This window comes from Pan paniscus, chromosome 6 (genome assembly GCF_029289425.2).
Source record: "Pan paniscus chromosome 6, NHGRI_mPanPan1-v2.0_pri, whole genome shotgun sequence".
Lineage (NCBI taxonomy): Eukaryota > Metazoa > Chordata > Mammalia > Primates > Hominidae > Pan > Pan paniscus.
The window spans coordinates 158,874,102-158,894,794 of record NC_073255.2 but is presented as its reverse complement, the minus strand read 5'-3'; the positions used below and the strand labels follow the sequence as shown (position 1 = coordinate 158,894,794).

Genomic DNA, 20,693 nt, shown 5'->3' with positions numbered 1-20,693 from the left:
ACAAAAATCTAGGAGTAAATCAATGTGGTGCTGGGTTAGGCAATGCCTTCTTAGATATGATACTGAAGGTGCAAGCAATAAGAGAAAAAATAGATGAATTTGGCCTCATCAAAATTAAAAACTTTTCTACTTTAAAAAAGATACCATCATGAAAGTGAGACGATAACTCACGGAATGGGAGAAAATAATTGCAAATCAGATATCTGATAAGGGACTTGTATCTAGAATATATAAAAACACACAACTCAGGTTCTCCTCTTTCAGCTTTGGAGGCCCCCTCCCTCTGTCTCTGTACGGGGAGCTTCTTCCTTCTGCCTTCTCCCATCTTTCTTACCTATTAAACTCTCTGCTCCTTAAAACAAAACAAACAAACAACAAAACCACAACTCAATAATAGAAAGACAAATAACCAAATTAAAAAATAGGCAGCAAAGGATTTGAATACACATTTATCAAAAAGATATACAACTGTCCAAAAAGCACATGAAAAAACACTTAACATCATTAGTCATTATGGAAATAGTAGAACACTTTAAAAACCATTGAATCATACACTTTAAAAAGGTGAGTTTTATGATATTTTAATATTACCTAATTAAGCTGTTTAAAAAAGTTTAAATATATAAACTTGAAAAATTCTTAAGGACTTCATTACCATTAGGACTGTTATTGGTACGACATTAGATTTTTAAACCTTTTCTCAAGCTGTAGCTTTTACAAAGGTCTAAAATGTTTATATATTGGCTAGTGAAATCATATTGTTTACAAATGTAGCTTCACTGGAATTTGAATAATTCACATAAACCTTGAAGAATGAACTAAAACTATCATTTTGTGATTCAGCACATAATACCCCTAGCATATAATGATATGAAAATTTATATTTTTTAGTGAATTAACTTCAAACAGATGTTAGTAGGTCAGATATCTAACACTACTTAACATTTCAAAATAAGTAAAGATTGACAATTTTTATCAGAACATTTAATAGATATAAAACATATACATAAAACCATCAAAGTGATTTTTTTTTTGAGACAGTGTCTTACTTTGTCGCCCAGGCTGGTGTGCAGTGGCATAATCACAGCTCACTGTAACCTTGACTCCTGGGCTCAAGTGATCCTCCAGCCTCAGCCTCCTGGGAAGCTAGGAGTATGACATGCCCTACCATGCCCAGCTAAATTGTTTATTTTTATTGTTTTTGTAGAGATGGAGGTCTCACTATGTTGCCTGGGCTGGTCTCAAACTCACGGCCTCAAGTGATCTACTTACTTCACCTTTGCAAATTGCTGGGATTACAGGTGTGAGCCACTGTGCCTGGCCAAAATACTCATATATATTTTACACTATGACACTCTGCATTCAAGGTACCTAAAGTGTTATTTGTGAAGAAAAAAGAAATATCTTATTGAAGGTCAAATTAATATATTTTTGACTGGTAATTTTATCTTTTCCCCATATAATGCAGATGAAATGACACATTATTAATAGAAGATAGAAACCTCTCCAAATTTTAATTTTCCATGAAATATCAAATTGTATTAAATAAGATACTGATTTCCAAATTTTCAGAAAATATACTTGAAAAGTAACACAGATTAAGAAACGAATTTCAATCTTATAATTATAAACCATCTGACATCTTTATTGGAACTTTGTACTAGCACTATTTACTATGAAGCAGAATTGGTCATATTCTCCATCTTATTTTCAATTCTTAACACTGACTCCCATTAATTAAAAAGGTAGTTTGGTAGGGAAAATCAGATTAGATGGAAACCTGTAATCTGAATACACATATCAATGTGGTAAAAAATTTGGTCAACAAGTTCAGTGGGGAACGGGGAGAAAAGCAATATTTATTTTTGTTGAACACACATTTATGGATTATGGATTATGTTCAAAGCACTCTGCTAAGCAAGAAACCTTTAGCAAAAAAAAAAAAAAAAAGAATCTTTGGCAATTATTGGAATCACCGGGATACAGACCAAAGAAACCAGGTTTGTTTGTTTCTTGTTATAACAAAATAGACTCCTGACCCATGTAGGGTAACAAAAGCATGATCTGTTCTCCATAGTGTGCAGTCTACTCTGTTCTAGTAAAGGAAGTCAGATATGAAATACAGTTGATCATGAAGACATTCTACCCTAGCCAACCAATGTCCAACTACATGCAACTATTAATACATGCTCCAGACCTCACTGTGTCCGAAACATCCAATAGCTTTTACTCAAAAGACAGCTTATTTCTACTTCCCGATCTTTGCACCTGCTGTGTCCCTGCCTGGAATGCCCTTTTCCTTTCCTTTCTGACTCCCACAGAGCTTGAGTCCTACATTTTAGTTTACACTTGCCCTGAGCATTCTGGCCTACCAAGCTTCTTTGTTCTCTGACTACTTTTAGCACTAGATTTCAACTGCTATGCATACACTTTTGTGTAATATTTTATACATTTTTATAACAAATTCTTCCCCCTCAATAAGCATATATTTCTTCAAATCACTGACTCTTTTTTCATTCATTTGTTCATTTTTGATATTTCCTGATGGTTAACACAGTACTAGGTATGTGGGAAACAACCAATAACAATGGTAAATATTTCAGAAAAAACCACGAGAATATATTTTGAGAGAACACATAAAGAGTGCTGATACAAAGTTACAGAATGATGCTGCTAAACAAAAAAATTATGTATCTTCTGAACAAAATTCTTTTTTAAAATAAAAGTATGCTATACTTTATAAAAGTACTATGCTATGCCCTTTCTTGGTTTACACGTATGATTCCTTATATCATCATAAAGTCTTTGTTTTCTAACAGACACAGTTATACTGACCTATGTTCCTCATAAATACACTAATTTGCTGTGTGTTCTGCTTTCCACAGGATGGAAATTTTATGATGGGTACAATTATTCTTGTCTTTAGGGACTTAATAGATTATTGACAGCGAAGCTATATTTCATCCCCAAAGCAAATTATATGTATCTTAAATGCCTGTGCATCTTAAGATAGTCATTAGCTGTAGTCTCTAATTATATTTATAGTTTAATTGCTTGATTTTACTTTTATGCACAGGTTATCATTTTTATCAGTATGTGCAGTTAATACACATCTTGTACAAACTCTTCTGTCATTGAAAAACAATACTTATTATTATATAAAAAATGTTTTCTTAATTTTTGGAATTATAACAACTAATGAGAAGCTTAGACTTATGTTAAATGCTATGATATCTATTAATTAGATTAACATGGAAGTACAACTGTCAAAATACTGTGTTAAATAGTAACAGGTAAAAGTTTCTCCATTTTATCTTTAATTGATGTATGAAGAACAATTAACTCCTTCATTATTGTGCCTTTGGATTCACAAATTTACCTTGAATAAATTAATGGCAGCTCTCAGGTAAAATACATTTTGAATATGCTTTGAAGACCTTTCAGATGAAATATGGGCAAAATCTGAGTTTTATGAATTAAATTTTCCAAAACAAATACTCAACTTACCTCCAGTAGATGAGAATACCCACAAGAACCACTAGACAGATAAAAGTCAGGGCTGACACGATCACAAGGGGTATAACTGCCTTCTTCTCGGATTCCAACCCCTCAGCTAGACCAATACGAGACTCATGGCTACTATTACTGGCCTCTGTAGTCGGAGAAAATTGAGAGAATTGATATTTAAGGTGAAGGAAAAGTCACAGCATTTTTCAACTGATTAATTGCAACCTTCATTGCTGTTACTTACCTTTAAAATTTTGACTCTTTGATGCAAAGAATGTCTACAATTATAAGCCAATTTAATTAAAACAAAGTTTAAAATGTAAGGCAGGCTATTAGACAAGAAGAACTACAACATCCCAGCAGAGATTGGCACCCAGATAGGGGTGCCTTGGCAACAGGTAAGCATAATATTGCCTTGAAAAGCCTTGTTAAATAAGAAAAATCAAAGTAGTGTAATTTAAAAATCACTACTGTTTTAAAATAGAATGGTCAGGAAAAACAGCGCTAATTACTGAATCACCATATATATTAATTTTCTAAAATAAATTTAAATAGGATTATTTTTAACCCTGCATTAGGTAAATAGTTAGAAGCAATTAATAATTTCATGAAGAAAAAAATCTTGGGATAACTCTTCTTATATTAGGATAACCTTTCAATCCAGTAATCTATTTCAATTTTAAATATAGATTGGTTTTAAATGTTATTTTGAATGTTCTTCTTACCCATTGTTTTATTCTATGAAAAAATAAAAATGCAATTTCAGGTGAATTGGAGGAATATGTAGATCTAAGAAATTCTTCTGAAATATGCAAGTGTAAATAATTAAAAGTCCGAATTTGGTCCTTGAGTTAATTTTAAAAGATGACACATGATTATTTTGGGGGCCAGTCAGGTACATTACTGTACTAGCGCTTTGAAAATCACTTTAACTAGAGATTACCTTCCAAGTTGTTAAAAAAAGAGTTTCAGAACAGTGAGTGTTTGTGGCCAATAACAATCCTTCCTCTTTGCTTTGAGGTGTGTTCAGTGGGAAACCAAGATGATTGAGCATGAGAACGGTTTCTAACATTACAGCATGCTAACAGTGCTACAAAAAGCCCTTATATCTACCTGCAGACATTCTGAAAGAACCACATTTGAGTTTCCCATCAAAATCTACATGCCTTCTTATGCACTTGGCACTTCTGATGCTTAAGTAATAGGAGACAGAGAAACTTAACTTAAATATGTATTTAAGAAAATTGAGACTAATATAAGTGCACATATATAGCATTAAAATATATCTAATTGGAGAGAACTTAAGATTTAAAATAATAGCTTTCTTCTGTTGATCAAGGGTGATAGCAGAAAGGGCCAGGAATTTAATCCACTAATAAAGGGAATGTATCAGGCTGGGTGTGGTGGCTCACGCCTGTAATCCCAGCACTTTGAGAGGCTGAGGCAGGCGGATCACTTGAGGTCAGGAGTTGAAGACCAGCCTGGCCAACATGGTGAAACCCCATCTCTACTAAAAAAAATAAAAAATACAAAAATTAGCCAGGCGTGGTGGCGCACACTTGTAATCCCAGCTACTTGGGAAGCTGAGTCAGGAGAATGGCCTGAACCCGGGAAGTAGAGGTTGCAGTGAGCTGAGATCACGCCACTGCACTACAGCCTGGGCAACGGAGTGAGACTCTATCTCAAAATAAATAAATAAATAAATAAATAAATAAATAAATAAATAAATGTAATGTATCACAGGAATATAAATGGCACACACACTTCCCAAGATGTTTGGTCTTATAACTATAAATGCATTTACTAGGAAAAATGGAATTCAAAGGTGTGATTAAAAATCATAAAACTGTATAAAAAGTGAAAATGTTCTAAGCCAACTCAGCCCTGAGTTGTAGCTAATATTCTTGTGAGAAAAACCCAAGACTCCATTTTTTAAAATGTTAATCCTAAGCTCTGGCCATTATTTTGTGGAGACTCATTTAGAATCATCTAGTCACCTAAATAACCTGATGGTGAATGAATGCAATGAGCATTTCCTTATAAAATTTAGAAAAACATCTTATTTTATACATGGTTGTCTTCACAGTTTTTTCTATTGTAACTATTGTTACCTAGATGGAAAGTAAGTGTGTCAGTAATAAATGAAAACATTCACTTAGCAAAGTCCTTGGTACCTCATTTAGTATAAATGGTGGTTAATATTAATATCTATATCAGATTTTCTTGACGTTTGATCCCCAGAATAGCAGCATCAACATCATCATAACTTAGAAATGCAAATTTTAGGCTTCGCTCAAACCATACCAAATCTTCTGAACCAGAAACTCTGTGTGTAAGGGTCAGCAATTTGTGTTTTGACAAGTCCTCCAGTTGATTTTGATCTATGTTAAAGTTTGAGAACCAGTGATGTAGATTAATATATGTACGAAGTAAGCTTATAAAATTATGCAGGTCTTCAATGGCCACAAATTTTCAAAGCAACATGTATATGGGTATATATATATATATAATTACATATTTCATTTATATATGTATAGCATACATATATATGAGATATGTCCTATCATATGTCATATATATAAGATATATAATGCATTATATATGTAAATATACCATATACACTTATTTATATACAGACACTGTATACACACATGCACACACATATAGTCTTGTGTATAAACTTTTCTCAAAAGTGCTCTGGGATATTTGATCTTAAATCCTTTAATTAAGGAGTCAGAATGATCAAACTATGGCATGAAACCTAGCTCTTTTACACAAAATAGGATATCATATGAAAGCACAGACAATCAGTTGGTTGCTTTGTGTACTATAATGAGGAATTAATTTTACTGATTTTATTTTTATTTATTTGAGACTAAAATATCTCCTTGAGATGGCTCAGTAGTATATATGAGTTACCTAAATTAAAATATTTAATTAATAGGTAATTAAGAAATAAAAAACTAAGATTAACATTTTAAAAGATGTTTTGAGAATAAGATAGTATAATTTTGGTATTACAATTTAAGCATTACATTTATTTAATTGGCCCCTAACATGAAAGCATAATCTTTAAGAGATAGACATTTCCAGGCTCAGTTTTGTATTTACTCATGTGACCTGGATCAAATAATCTAGTATCTTTGGGTGTCAGTGTACTCATTTATAAATTGTGGATACTAATATTTGCCTTATCTATAGTATTTTAAAGAACACATCCTGTAAATTGTTCTGCATTCTAGAAATACACCATAAAATCTTAAGTTTCAGAGCTAGTCTGCATGCATTTGATAAAGGGATATATTCAATTATTGGATAAGACAGATTACATATGATTTTATAGATACAGTTTTTAAAATAGGCCAGAATTTTCCCCTAATCTTGTTTGATCTTATTTACTTCACTAATTATGTTACATGATAATGTTGGATGTCATATTCATATTGTTTTATCCTAATTAGTGGGAGAACATACTCTTGATAATTAAATAAAACTAATTCGTGCACTGAAGAGAAACTTGCTAAGCTTTAGTCAATAATTTTCGGTTTAGCATCTCATTATATATATCCTTCTATAATAGTATAGTCTAGCAAGAACGTATCAATGTCACTACCTGGTAAGACAGATAGATGGATTCCTGATATTTTCTTTTAACATAAATCTAATGAACACTAAAAAGCAGCTACTATAATTGAGAACAGATAACAGTTCATATATATGACAGCACTAATGACTATAGTGACCTATGGATTCATTATTCATTCTCACATATCAGCATTTAAGTGTTTAAAATGCAATGTTAAATAGGTATCAATTCAGAATACAGAAAAAGTTTTCTATCAAAATGTACAAACTTTTAATTGCTGCTGCACTGAAGAAAAAATATACAACTAATTAAAAAGATGAAATCGCAAAGAGGAAAAATATTCTAATGAGACTGATGTCTATGTTCTGGATTACAAATATTCACTTTTATACAATGAGTGCATTTTGTTACATTAGCCTATCATTTAACTTGATGTTAAGATTTAAATAGTTTCATTATTAAACTTTAAGATACGTTCACATTTAATAAAAGCAAATTATAAAATTCTTATGACCAATTCAATGAAAGTATTACTTTTCTATACTTAATAGAATTGAACTTCCCTCTTCTTTCCATTGGCATTTAAAGCAGACATCTGTATTATAAACACTGCACATAATCTGCTCTAAGAAACATCTGGTCAGTAAGCTAATTTGCATAAAATACATTCACAAATGAAATTCATTTCTACAGAAAAATGTTTAGTGTTTTACATCTTGTGATACAATACCTATACATACTGTACAGATTAATGCCCATTATTTAACTTAAAAAAGTGTGTAACAGCAGGCATAAAGTAAAATGTATTTTGATGGTTTACACTGCCATCTTTAGGCAACATTAAGATAAAGAAAGACAAAAAAAATTAAAAAAATTTTTAACTTCATTATTAACTCTCAAAACTTAGTACTAAAACTTAAAAAATAAATAAATAAATAAATAAATACCTCCCTGGCCTGGTGCAGTGGCTCACGCCTGTAATCCCAACACTTTGGGAGGCCGAGGCGGGTGGATCACGAGGTCAGGAGATCAAGACCATCCTGGCTAACATGGTGAAACCCCGTCTTTACTAAAAATACACAAAATTAGCCTGGCGTGGTGGTGGGCGCCTGTAGTCTCAGCTACTCGGGAGGCTGAGGCAGGAGAATGGTGTGAACCTGGGAGGCGGAGCTTGTAGTAAGCCGAGATTGCGCCACTGCACTCCAGCCTGGGCGACAGAGCGAGACTCCATCTCAAAATTAATTAATTAATTAATTAAATAATAATAATAAATAAAGCTCCCCAAGCTGATATGAATGTGAAAATTAACTAATTCCTTTCTACAGGGGTGTGTCAGAGAGAAGTGCTTATGTCACATTACTCTCAGATTTAATAATTCATTTTATAATTAAATAGAATTAGTTTACAACTTATTTTAGAACAAAAGTATGAAAATTAAAATCATCTAAAATAGCATACTCTGATCTTGTTTTAAACGCAGTGTACTAAAAATGTATTATGCAAACAGAATTGCCCCCACCCATAAAAGGCATCCTGTAGAGTATGAAATATTGACAATAAATAAAAATTGTTTTGTCTATTTTGGAGAGAATTAAATTAAAAACCAAAATGTGTTAAATAATTGTTTGAAATAATAAATAAAATTATACTGCAGAAACTGGAGACTGATTTGTTGAATGTTTTGATTTTAAAAATGATGATGTACCATTTTACCAAATTTCTATCTTTCTATAATTTTCGTTTTACTTTTAGAGCAAGCAAACCACCACACCTCAATCTGTCCTTCTGATCCGTAACTAACCTGCCTCTGAAACGTGGAACACTTCTGAGTTCTCGCTAGTAACAGATGGTGTTGGGGACTGTGGGAATCCAGGAGTTATTTCTGAGTCACCTGCTGCCAGGATCCCTTCAGCATCTTTTTCATTAGTGTCTGCAAAAGTGAAATCTGTGGAAGTCTCATTCTCATTAAGGCTATCTGAGGTACCTTGCCCTGATCCACTTTCTTCATCACTTGTCAGAACTGCCCATGCTTTAGATTCAGGGCTGAGAGGAAGCAGAGCACTACCAGTCTGAATGTCATTTTCCTCTTTTCCATCATTGTGCTTTTGGGATAGCCCATTTGCTGATGGTGATTTACCAGGACTTCTGTCCATACCAGTTTGACTGTCTGAGGATACACTTGTGACTCTATTATCTTCTTCAGAATTCTCAGATAGTGAATATGAGATTGGATTATTCTGATCCATAAGACTGTTTTCGTGGGTGTCTGAATCATTCATTACCTTTTCCTGTGATTCTCTATAGGATGAGCATGACATACACTTATGAATGGATAAGCCATCACTATCTCTGTCATCATCATCATCATCACCATCATCATCATCAGTGTCACCATCTTCACCACCACCCACTAAACCGGCATCAGATTTGGCACTATGACTCAGCTCAGAAGTTGCCTTAGAAGGAAACAGCAACTTTGTTGAGGTTACAGAACCATCTCTGTTGGGAGAAACAGCTGTAATGGCAACATGCCCATTTCCTATAGGAACAGAATGATCAGTAGATACAAATGTATCAGAAGCAACTGTTGGAATACCAGCAAATACCTTACCAGTAACAGAACTTTTGGTGGAGGTTAAAATTTCATCGGAATGTATAAGCTTATTTATTAGTGTATTTAATGGTTCATCAATTGATAAAACAGGTGTAGCAAATACATGCCTTCCTTTTGGGGGATGGGCCTGGTTAATCTCCAAATTGGCCGTTTGGAACAACTCATCATTACTGTACAAAGAAGGTACCACTTGGTGGGAACTTTCACTTTTTAACAAAACTGGTTCATATTTCTCATTTGCATAGGAAATGGTCAAACCTTGAAGTGAAGCAGAGTGCATATGAGAAGTAGGCGACACATCAAAAACTGGTACAGATGTAGAATGCAGCATGTTTTCACTTGAAGCAGAATTTGATACAATGAGATGCAACATTGTAGAATTAATTTTATCAACTTTGGGGGTTTCAACCAATATTGGATCACTAGGCACAGCTGGAAGAACAGTTTTAAGCAAGGTGTCAACATCAGAAGCCTGAAAGGAAGGTTGTAGCAATACTTCAGTACTAAAAGAAGCTGAGGTCTCATAAAATAAGAGCTGAGTTGAAGGAGATAACATTTCACTAGAAGCAGGGTCAGAGGATGCTGGCTCTGAGTTTGCACTAAGCACAGGTTTAAGCGAAGTGTCACCAGATGCTTGAGAGACAGTATGTGTAGGTTGAACTGAAAAGTTATTTTCTGGAACTTGACTAATCTCATGATCAAAAACCTTAGTGGTGGTATGAGCAAGGGACCCTGGAAACATGCCCTTGGTGCTAGAAATGGAAACAGAGGTTTCTTGTAAAGATGCATTCAACTTATTTACATTATCATACATGTTGGGCATGACTGTGCTTTCAGAAGGGTAAACCATCTCATTGAAAGAAGGAATTTGCAGTTCAGTCTCATTTCCATATATTATTTCACTTTTAGAAAGCGCCTTATTATCATCACCAAACACAGATGTTGTATATGTAAATTCAGCTACAGAAACAGGTGAAGAAATGTTAAGGGCTGTCAGCCCATCTGTGTCAGGTAAAAGAAATTCACTATCAGAAGAGGCTCCAGACCATTCCCCATCACCAGAGAGGGCATGAGTAGGCTGCAGTAATGATGCAGTTGGGGTTATTAACGAAGACTTAGGTATTGGTATATGGCTAGGGCCGCTAAATAAGGAACCCTGATAAGTTACACCCACAGAATCATGCACAGGTATTGCAGAACTGTAAGAAACAGTGAAGATGTGTTGGGAGCCCTCATTATCAGACAAGGCATAAGAAGGTTCAGGCCCTGAAGAACGTGCATGCATCATGGCATCACTGCTGGGTGGTTCAACTTGAGAAAACATAAGCGTTTTATAAAGAACACCAGATTCACTACCAAATTCCAGCGTCTCTGAAGCAGCATGAGTAGTGGACAGCACATCAGAATACTGAGCAAGGCTGGGCTCTAATAGCAAATCACCCCCAGCCACTGGCAGAGAAGCATGCAAGGGCACCTTATCACTCTCGGTAGCTGAAGTAACTTGTGGAAGGATTTGAGAAACTGTATGCAGATGGCGAAACAATTCACTACTGAAGGAAGCAGAGGAAAATGGAAGCAAAGGTGCACCATCATAGGAAGACAGGATGGATTCAAATGACACATCGACACTGGGAAATACAGGCGTAGCATGCAAGGCCGAATCACTACTTGAAGCAGCAGGGGTAGTGTTGAGGATCTGATTGTCAAGCAACAAAGGGGTGACTAGAGGAAAGACTTCACTACTGTAGGAAGGTTGAAGAGGTGTCTCACCATTGTATACCGGTTGGGTTGTCTGCGAGTGTACCACGTTGACCGTGGAGACCAAATCCTGTTGTCTGGAGGATGGGGTAAAAGCATGAGGTGTTACCTCAGTTGGGAAGTAGGCGAAGGTAGAATAATGTGGCATTTCCAGATCTGTAACTGAGGGACCCTGTGACATCACTGGGCGTGCAGAAAAGGACTTGGTTGTCTTCTCAGATTCATCAACACGTATCTCAGTGTAATTAGTCTGGAGAAAGCTCTCTCTGCCTGATCCAACATCGGGCTGTGCTGTTACGTCTGTAGAGCTAGGAAACCACACATTTCCCTCCATAGAAGGATCCTTTAGTGATTCTTCTGAACCTGATGAAGTTGAATCTTCGGAAGCATTTCTAGCAGATTCTGGTATAAGGACATCATATGTTATTGTCTCTGGGTTTTCGGAGGAGAATATATACCCTTGGGATATGTTCTCAGAGATGAATGGGATAGCAGAAGTTGCGGGACTGGAGCCTGAAGAATCTTCAGCTCCAGTATCAAGCTTGAAACTGGTCAATAAACTCTCCTCCTCATATTCTGTTATAGAAACTGTATTTAAGGATTCTGCAGTCCCCGACAAGTTCATATGTGGAGATCTAAGAACAGTTTTAGAGCCATCATTTAAAGAGGCTGAAGTACCTTCCACAGTGTGAGGTGGCAGTTCAGTCACAGTCTGAGAAGTCAAGGAAATATCTTTTTCTGTGGCTAATTTAGTGACTGGTTGGGAAGTGGAATTTAAAGATGTGTTGGGAACATCACCCTTTCCAGAGAATTCACTTCCTCTTGTTGGGGATCGGTTAGTCTTGGCTTCATTGTATTTCGTCCCTATGCGATTGTAGTGTGTTGTGGTAGAAATCTGGGGTTCCTTTTTCCTGATTTGGTTTGTAGCACTGTCTCTACCAGGATTCACAATAGCGCCTTCTTCAATGTCTTTTCCCTCTTCCTCCTCCTTTGAAAAGCAAACAAGATTTAATGAGTCATAAGGAAATAAGAGAAAAAGAAAATCTTCATATCTTACACTGCCAATCATCACTTGTGGTATCTTGGGAACTTCTCATCCTCATAAAACACCATTCTGTACAATGCATACCTCTAACCTACAACCTTTACCATCCGCTCTCCGGGGGAGTAATTAAACGTAATGAAAACACCTAATTTATGGCCGCCTTTATTTTAATGCTATGGAAAGAAGTGGTTAAATGAATAGATACCACATATTTAAAAGGAAGACACACTGTAGTTATTTATTGACAGTGTTATTTAACATGGCATTTATTTTATTGTTTTTATATTTCTTTGTTCATCAGGCATCAAGGTAAATAGCCATTAGCTTATTGTAATAAGAATTGGCGATGAAACTATTTTAAAGATCAAAGTAGTTGAACATTCAGAATATTTAATTATATCTATTTAGAGCAAATCATAATTTTAAGGTCATAATAAGGGGAAGATTTAGAACTAAAAGAGGTGTTTGGTTTTCTTTTCCTTTTGTTTTTTAATATTTTCCACTTAAGACTTAGGCAGATATTTCAAAGGCAACTTGTCAATATATGATTCTACTCCTAGTTTTTTAATTTTGTGTTTCCCTTAGAATCACCATTCAGGAGGCTGAATCTTCCATGCAATGACCCAGGAGGAGACGTCTAGTCTTCTAGCTAGAAGTTAACCAAGACCTATGCTTTAAGCATAATCTTCATTGCATGGAAGATTCAATATATGTATATATATACGTATATGTATATATATATATACATATACGTATATGTATATATATACACATATACGTATATATGTACATAAAACTGGGCATATTATATCTAATTATATACTTAGAAAACTCAATTGCCAAAGTTATCAAGTTTTTTTTTTTTTAGTTCATGTGGGACATGATTTTGTCAGTATCTTTGTACCCAACAGCTTGTTAGAATTGTCATTTATTTGATCATCTATTAGATATTTTAAGGCCATGTTCCTTAAAAGAAAAAAATTACTGAGTACAGCCATTGAGAACTTGACCAATATCAGTAGAAAGAATCTGAATCTTAAGCCGTGTGTGCTCATGAGCATGTGTCATACACACGGAAATCTGCACTGTATGAAACACACGATTCCAAGCTTAATGGCGGCCTCATTATTTACAGCTTAATTATTTGGCTGGTTGTGAGTATCTTCTGAAGCATATGTGACAACTTTAGGAAGTTAGTGCACTTGATCTGAATTATATTGAGTGCTAAAAATGGCTACTCTCTCAGATTCCCTTGAAAAATTTCCTTACAAGTAGTCAGTATTCTTTATGAAGTTTTACATTCTGTGTGATACCTTGTTCACAAGGACCACCTGAGAGATTTTCCCAAATAATTTCCTAAATAAAATATTCCTATAATCTACAAACCTAAAAACTTAATGCAAAAGGAAATGAGAATAATTTGCCTTGACTTGCTTTTAGGGAAAATTGGTTGGTGCCAATTATCTCTTCTTTCCTTAGAAGTTCTCATAAATATTTGTTTTATAATGTGATCCAGAGTTTTGCTGGGGATCAATGTTAAGCTTGGCAGTGTGGAGTTTCTAAACTCTTCCTTGTTTTTGCAAACCTAAATATTTGCCTAGTTTTCTGGTATCACTCCACACTCTTTCTCTCTACCAAAACTCTGTCAAACCTTCATTTTCCTATCCTTTCCTCCCATTCTCAGCAGATGGCCTTCCTGTTTTCAGGGAAAATAGAAGCCACCAAAGACACACTTCTTCTTAACATAAAAACAGGGACCAACCAAGTTATCTCTGCCCCTCCTGTCCTGTTATAACTAAAGAGTTGTTTTCCTTCCTTTCTAAAGCTAATTCGCACTTCTGTGTTTTAGATCTAGTCCCTATCATGAACCTGGGAATTGAACATAATTGAGTAGTTCAGTCTATTTTGTGTTTCTGATTTGTTTTCTCAAATTCTCAAACAGATAATTCTCATCAGCTTAAATCAACTCTGATCTCTCTTATTTAAAGGAAACACAAAGGAAAACCTCTAATTCACCTTCTAGTTATCATTCTACTTCTCGTCTCTCCTTCACAGCAAAAGTTCCCCAAAGATATGTCATCCATTTTCTCTATATGATCTAACAATGTCTATTGACTTCCACAATAATATTACATTTCTTTCTCTTTGCTTATATTTCCACATAAATATCCTTTATCATATCCTCCTATAAGCAATGTAAATTTTCATAAAATTTTTATTGTAACATAATGCTACACACCTCTTCTTATTACATAGTTGGGAAAAAAACTATGCACACATCAGATACATATGCGTTCTATAAACGTTATGAGGTTCAGAACCTCTCAGAACCCAGTGAGGGTGATTAGACCTTCATTAATCCTACCCTACCATATCTTGTTGATCTCTGTAAGGTCACATTGGCTATGTCAACATTTTAAGGAGAACATATCATTCATACCCTATGATTACTTTATTCATATCTGACTACAAATATTTTAACAAATACTCTTTCCTACAATTTCTTTATGGAGTTATTGTGACTCTTTCTTCCACTGTAGTTTCGATCTGTGTCATATGTTATCCTTGACAACTTCATTTTTAAAAGTTAGTGTAAAGCCATGATCATGCTACAGATACTTTGTCTTGCAAAGTCATACATTTCTGTTTGGAGAGGATCTAAGAAATATCCTTCAAACTCTTTATTTCTATATTCAGGGATTAAAAGTAATTACGAATATATTCCATGCATTTTCCAGCCTGTCATTCATTCCTGCATGAAGCAAAGGAAGTGAATAGTGGATTGGTTAAGAAGTGTTTTCATCCCATCTCATAATCATGCTCCAGGAAGACATATTATGACATGGGTCTCTTTCAATTTGACAATATATTATTAATACAATAGTTAATTTCAATAGCAAGAACTACTACCAATTTACCAAGCCAAGCTTACCAATCACTGCTCCTGTATCCTTTATTTTAAATCCCCATCTGTGTGGTGGTAGCTGGTTCCCTCCCCCTTGGCAGTACCAAGGATTCTTCCAGCTCAAAGAATTAGAGCTGCTGTTTCTTTGGGTACTACCACCATGGGTAAAGCCCCACAAACCAAATAAGCCTAATGTCATAAGAATTCTTTCTCCTCCTCATTTTCCTGTAGATCATAGCCTTCTACCAACAAGTAATGACATTGATTTTTAATTCTACTCTGCCTTCTCAGGTGACTCCTTCCTCAATGTGTTATATATTCTCATTTTGCTTTCCACAGCCTCTCTCCACCTGTCTCCATTCATTCTAGGCGGGTGGCCAGAGAATGTGGTTATTCCTTGGGAGGTTCCTTACCTAACTGGTCACCACAGGATGGTGCTATCCCATTACAGAGGCCACAGCATCTGCTGTGCCATTCTCTCTGCACCTTCTCCTTGCCCTCTTGCCTTTCAGTTTAGATGGAACAACGAGTCCCTGATATCATTCATACCAAATGTACAATGCCACCCCTTGTTTGTTTGCATTAAGACTTCCCACACCAGTGAATCATCCTTTTTTATTAAATTAACCTCCATGACTCCACTTGAGTGTGGCATCTGTTTCCTGTTGGGACCTGGGTTGATGCACGGAGGCTTTTTTTTTCTCCTATCTAGGAACTTTTCTCTGACTACAACAAGCCAGCCTGCTCACATATCTTCACATTCTTCTCTAACAGGAAGATCTGCTTGTGTTTGTCATATATGTACATGGCGAGACCAGAGGCACCATGACAGGAATAGCTTTAGGTATCTCTATTGTAGAGTGTATGACAAAAATAAAGATATACCTCCATTATGTAAGTGGAATAAGCCAGGAACAGAAAGATAAATACTGCATGTTCTCACTCTTATGTGGAAGCTAAAAAAGTTGATCTAATAGAAGTAGAGTGTAGAATAGTGGTTATTAGAGGCTGAGAAATGTAGTGGGGAGGGGGCGACAGGCAGAGATTGGTTAAATGATACAAAATTACAGCTAGATAGGAAGAATAAGTTCTAGTGTTTGATAGCATATAGGATGACTACAGTTAGCAATAATATATATTTTCAGATAGGTAGAAAAAAGGATCTCAAATGTTTCCAACACAGAAAAATGGTAAATGTTTGAGATAATGGATATGCAAACTACTCTGATTTGATCACTATATACCTCATAAATATGTAGAAGTATTATATGTCCATTAAAAAATGGAAAATATTTTAAAATGTATATAAAGTCACATGTGTAGCCTATTCACACAGCTAAATATTATACTAAATACAATATTATAGTTTTATGTAGAAATTTACTAGTAATTAACATTGGAAGATTTTAAATAACTTTTGTAGGCTTATGGTAAAAGTTGCCTTAGGGTTAATGGCAATAGAGAAGAAAAATAACTAAACATGGATCTTGTAACTAAAGTAACTAAGCATGGATCGTGAATCATGGTAATGGGAATTACTATGAAAAATAATTGATCGTTCCTTGGTCCTTTCTAAAAAGTCTGTGATGTGTAAAACTCATATAAAAGACGGAACTTAAACAGAATATCATTTAATACATGGCACCAATTACTGAAAAAAGGGCTTACATCAGTATGTCAGACCCATTATTTGAATTAACAACTCAGTACAAATATAATTTCTTTTTTGACTTAATTCTGTTGATCGCTTGTATGTGTGTGTGTATATATATATATACACATATATGTATATATATATCTCCATACGCATGTGAGCATGTATGTACATATACAGATAAAGTTATTCTAAGCTGAAATCTATAAACTCCTGTTACAAAGTAGACTGGTCATTTTGGTAAAATAGTCCCTTGTAAGAGAGACTAGCCATAAGATACATAAAATATCAAGATAGTTTATACCTATGAAAGACCTAATTGTTATTTATTGCTAGATAACAGCACTAGTTGTCACACTTTTATCAGCTCCTACACAATCTATACACATGTACACATTTGTATTATCATCAACAATAGCACCTGAACTGAATATATAATTTCAGTTATGATGAACGGCACATTAGGGCATATGATGAAATATAAAAGATATTAAACAATCATTTTCTCTCTATTTAAAAAAATAAAATAATGTTAAAATGTATAGTCTCAAATACCTATAAATTTTATCTTTAAAAAGTATAGACTACTCGTAGTATAAGTGCCTGTTGTCAGCACAATGTTCTTTGAGTAAATGAATATTTATCAACTTAAATAATAAACAATTTAAATGGGCAAAAAATATATATACAATTTATATTTTGGGCCACATTTATCGTTAATCTATCAATCGTTGGTTATTTATATATAAACTGTAGAATGTTAAGAACTGGTTAAATATAATTTTAGTTTTTCAGAAAAATTTGGAGACTAAAAAAATTCCAGTTTATAGCTGTAGTGCATAGCTATAATTATTTTTAAAGTTCATTGTTTTTTTCTTCATCACCATTTATATTTCTTGTTTTTTAGTACTATACCAATCAAAACATCTTTCAACTTCTTCATAAGAGAATCATGTATATAAATTATGTGACTATCTATATATAAAGCTTAGCAACTAACCCCACAAACAATGAATCATACACACAACTTCTATTCATGTGGCAATACCTAACACCCAAGCAACAATTCAAAATAGACCATTTAATATTAAAACATTTGAATATAAAAATGGCTATGATACCTTGATTATTTCTTCAGTTCCAATTAATTCAGGGAAAAGATCAAGTTCTACAAAATTAAAAACAAAATTATTAAAGTTTTTATTCAACTATTTCGGCCTTTGTGGATTTACCTTTGGGTGAAAGAGAAAAAATTAAAAAGAATAAAAAAGTTAATGTCAGCTTTGAAAATACAGACTTTCTCACAATAAAAATTCCAAATTTTAGTTTTCAACATTACTGAACACTACAACACAACACTACATGAGCTTATATGCAACTCTACCCAAATCTTGATCTCTACCTCCCACTCCACTCCCTTCCCCATTTCCCCTGCCCCTAAGTCTGATTGAAGCTAAGAACGGAGAGGAGGTCAGTGAAACTGATAAAACTGAGTGTAAAGAAACGCAAATAATTTTTCATCAGTACAGAGTTATTTCATCCTTAGCAGGGCTGATAAAAGCATGGTTGGGGAAATGCCAGGGATTTTCTGGAGAATTGGTAGAATTTATTTTCTTATTTAGCTACCTCTTCCTTAAGTTTCTATTTTGACTAAGGGACAAATAATTATCTTTACTCCTCAAATCTGGCCTCATACCTATTTCTATACTGGGTGCTGCACCAGGTAAAATGAAGAGTGTTTTCTAGCACGTTCCAGCCTTGCTGTCAGCAAGAAGAACTAACAGAGTGAATCTTGTGCATTCTCCCCAGGGAAACTCAGCTAATGCTGTCTACTTAAAGAATCTGATGACCAGAATCATTCATGTCTGTTTGTCCCAACAAATCAGAATCAACATATATCTCAGTTCTAAAACAGGACCTGTCAGGGAATGTCAGGAAAGACTAAGCTGGTTCTTTCTCTCCTAAGAAGGAATCTAGCCACTCTACCACGTTACTGAGCGGCCAGAGGAGAATTTTTCTTTAGTCTTGGTCTGAGTTGCCTGGGTCATTAGGAAAATGGTAGACAAAGTAACTGTGAGGTTTGAGCATTATTATAATGATGTTCTTCAAACTCCTATGCCTTTATGGAATCTCAGGCTATCGCCAAAATTTATGCTCTGCACTATCCTAATGCTGCTTATGTTCTATGTTTTATGTCCTCAAAGGAAATGCATACTCTATAGAAATTTCAAGGTATAACTGAACCAACATTAAATGTTTATCATACCCAGGTCTGTTTTCCAATACAAAGTTTCTTGAGTTTATTTTTTACCAAGACTGCTGGGTATTAATATATTGAAAACCATAAAATGAGAATTTATGTAAAATCTGTTAAGCATGCCTAGCTTCCAAGAAGATTCAGATAAAGTTCATACTCTTGACAACTTGGCTGTTTCAAAATTACTTACCCTAAACAACTCCTGTAATTTAAAAAGGAAAGTACTCACTAGAAACAATCACAATCTTACTTTTAATTCTCACTTTTTTTCTCGTTAAAACTAACCATGAAGGACTTTGGAAATTTTATTTTGATCATTAGTGGTCTCCTTCTTCTATTTCTCTTCTTATGAAATCCTTTTCTCACCGTCTGTTCTTCATGCTCTTTATTCTTTATGTTTCCAAACTAAAGTGATTTCAATCATCTCAAACACTTGTGTCTTTGTAATCGCCATGCAAATTAATACATTTGAATTTAAAAATGAGATGCAACTAAACTGTGACAGACAAATGACCTTCCTTACGATTTTCTAAAAGCTATAACTAAAGAAGTTCATGCATATAAAAAATCTTCAAATTAAGCCCATTAGACGATACCTAGTTTTATTGAAAATAATTTGAAGTGTAGCCACTCTTTTTCATAGAGTGTTGAAATATTTAATGCTCATAATGGCAAATCATAATCAAATACTTATTAGTGGTACACATACTGTAGGCTTTTGCTCTGCCAAGAGGTTATACAAAAATATCAAGTATTTTCCATTTGTTTCAACATGCCTAAGAAGGTGTTCAAAATTTTTTAAAAATGGTCTAACTCCACCTAACTTCATACTTTTAACGGGCAAATATAATTTTCTTATTTAATCGTAATAAGGGTTGGGGAAGGGTATGTATAACTATCACATTGAGGATTTATTTCCCTTTTTCTTTAATATTTTTAGTGTGTATTGCATTAGACTTATTTTTATCATTTTACCAGAGCATCAACTAACTATAGGGATTATGGTTTCTATTCTAGTAAGTTACAATACAGGGTTTTAATCCAATCACATCCCCTAAAGAATATTAATGACTTATAATTGGATTACTGTTTACTGTAATAAAAGCAAGACTTTTTCTTTGGGCCTCCTTGGCTCTGGGAAAACATGTGTAGGCCTAGGCACGTCTCCTTGGCACTCTCATGGGTAAGCACCCCCAAGTGTTAGCACATTCATATTACTGCATATAAACCCACCTTGAAGCCTCTTTATTCTGGTTTCCAACTGGACTGAGATCATTTGAACTGACTGAAATTCCCAGGAATACTTCAATACCTCTATTTCTTAGAATCCAGAAGTCTTTTGCTGAGTCTCTTCATAACAATTTTGA

General features: G+C 34.5%; 1 protein-coding gene across 4 annotated transcripts in view; it reads right to left on the bottom strand.

Moving 5' to 3' along the window:
* Positions 1-20,693, bottom strand: part of PTPRZ1 (protein tyrosine phosphatase receptor type Z1) — a 190,685-nt gene that overhangs the window by 39,401 nt on the left and 130,591 nt on the right. For 2 of the 4 annotated variants that reach the window (XM_003808636.6, XM_008960703.5), the window contains exons 11-13: positions 18,191-18,237; positions 8,895-12,453; positions 3,508-3,652 (exon numbers count right to left, since the gene is read on the bottom strand). In XM_003808636.6, the coding sequence (XP_003808684.4) occupies positions 3,508-3,652; positions 8,895-12,453; positions 18,191-18,237 (3,751 nt within the window). The remainder of the gene's footprint in view (positions 1-3,507; positions 3,653-8,894; positions 12,454-18,190; positions 18,238-20,693) is intronic. The other 2 variants (XM_008960705.5, XM_008960704.5) reach the window with 1 other exon arrangement.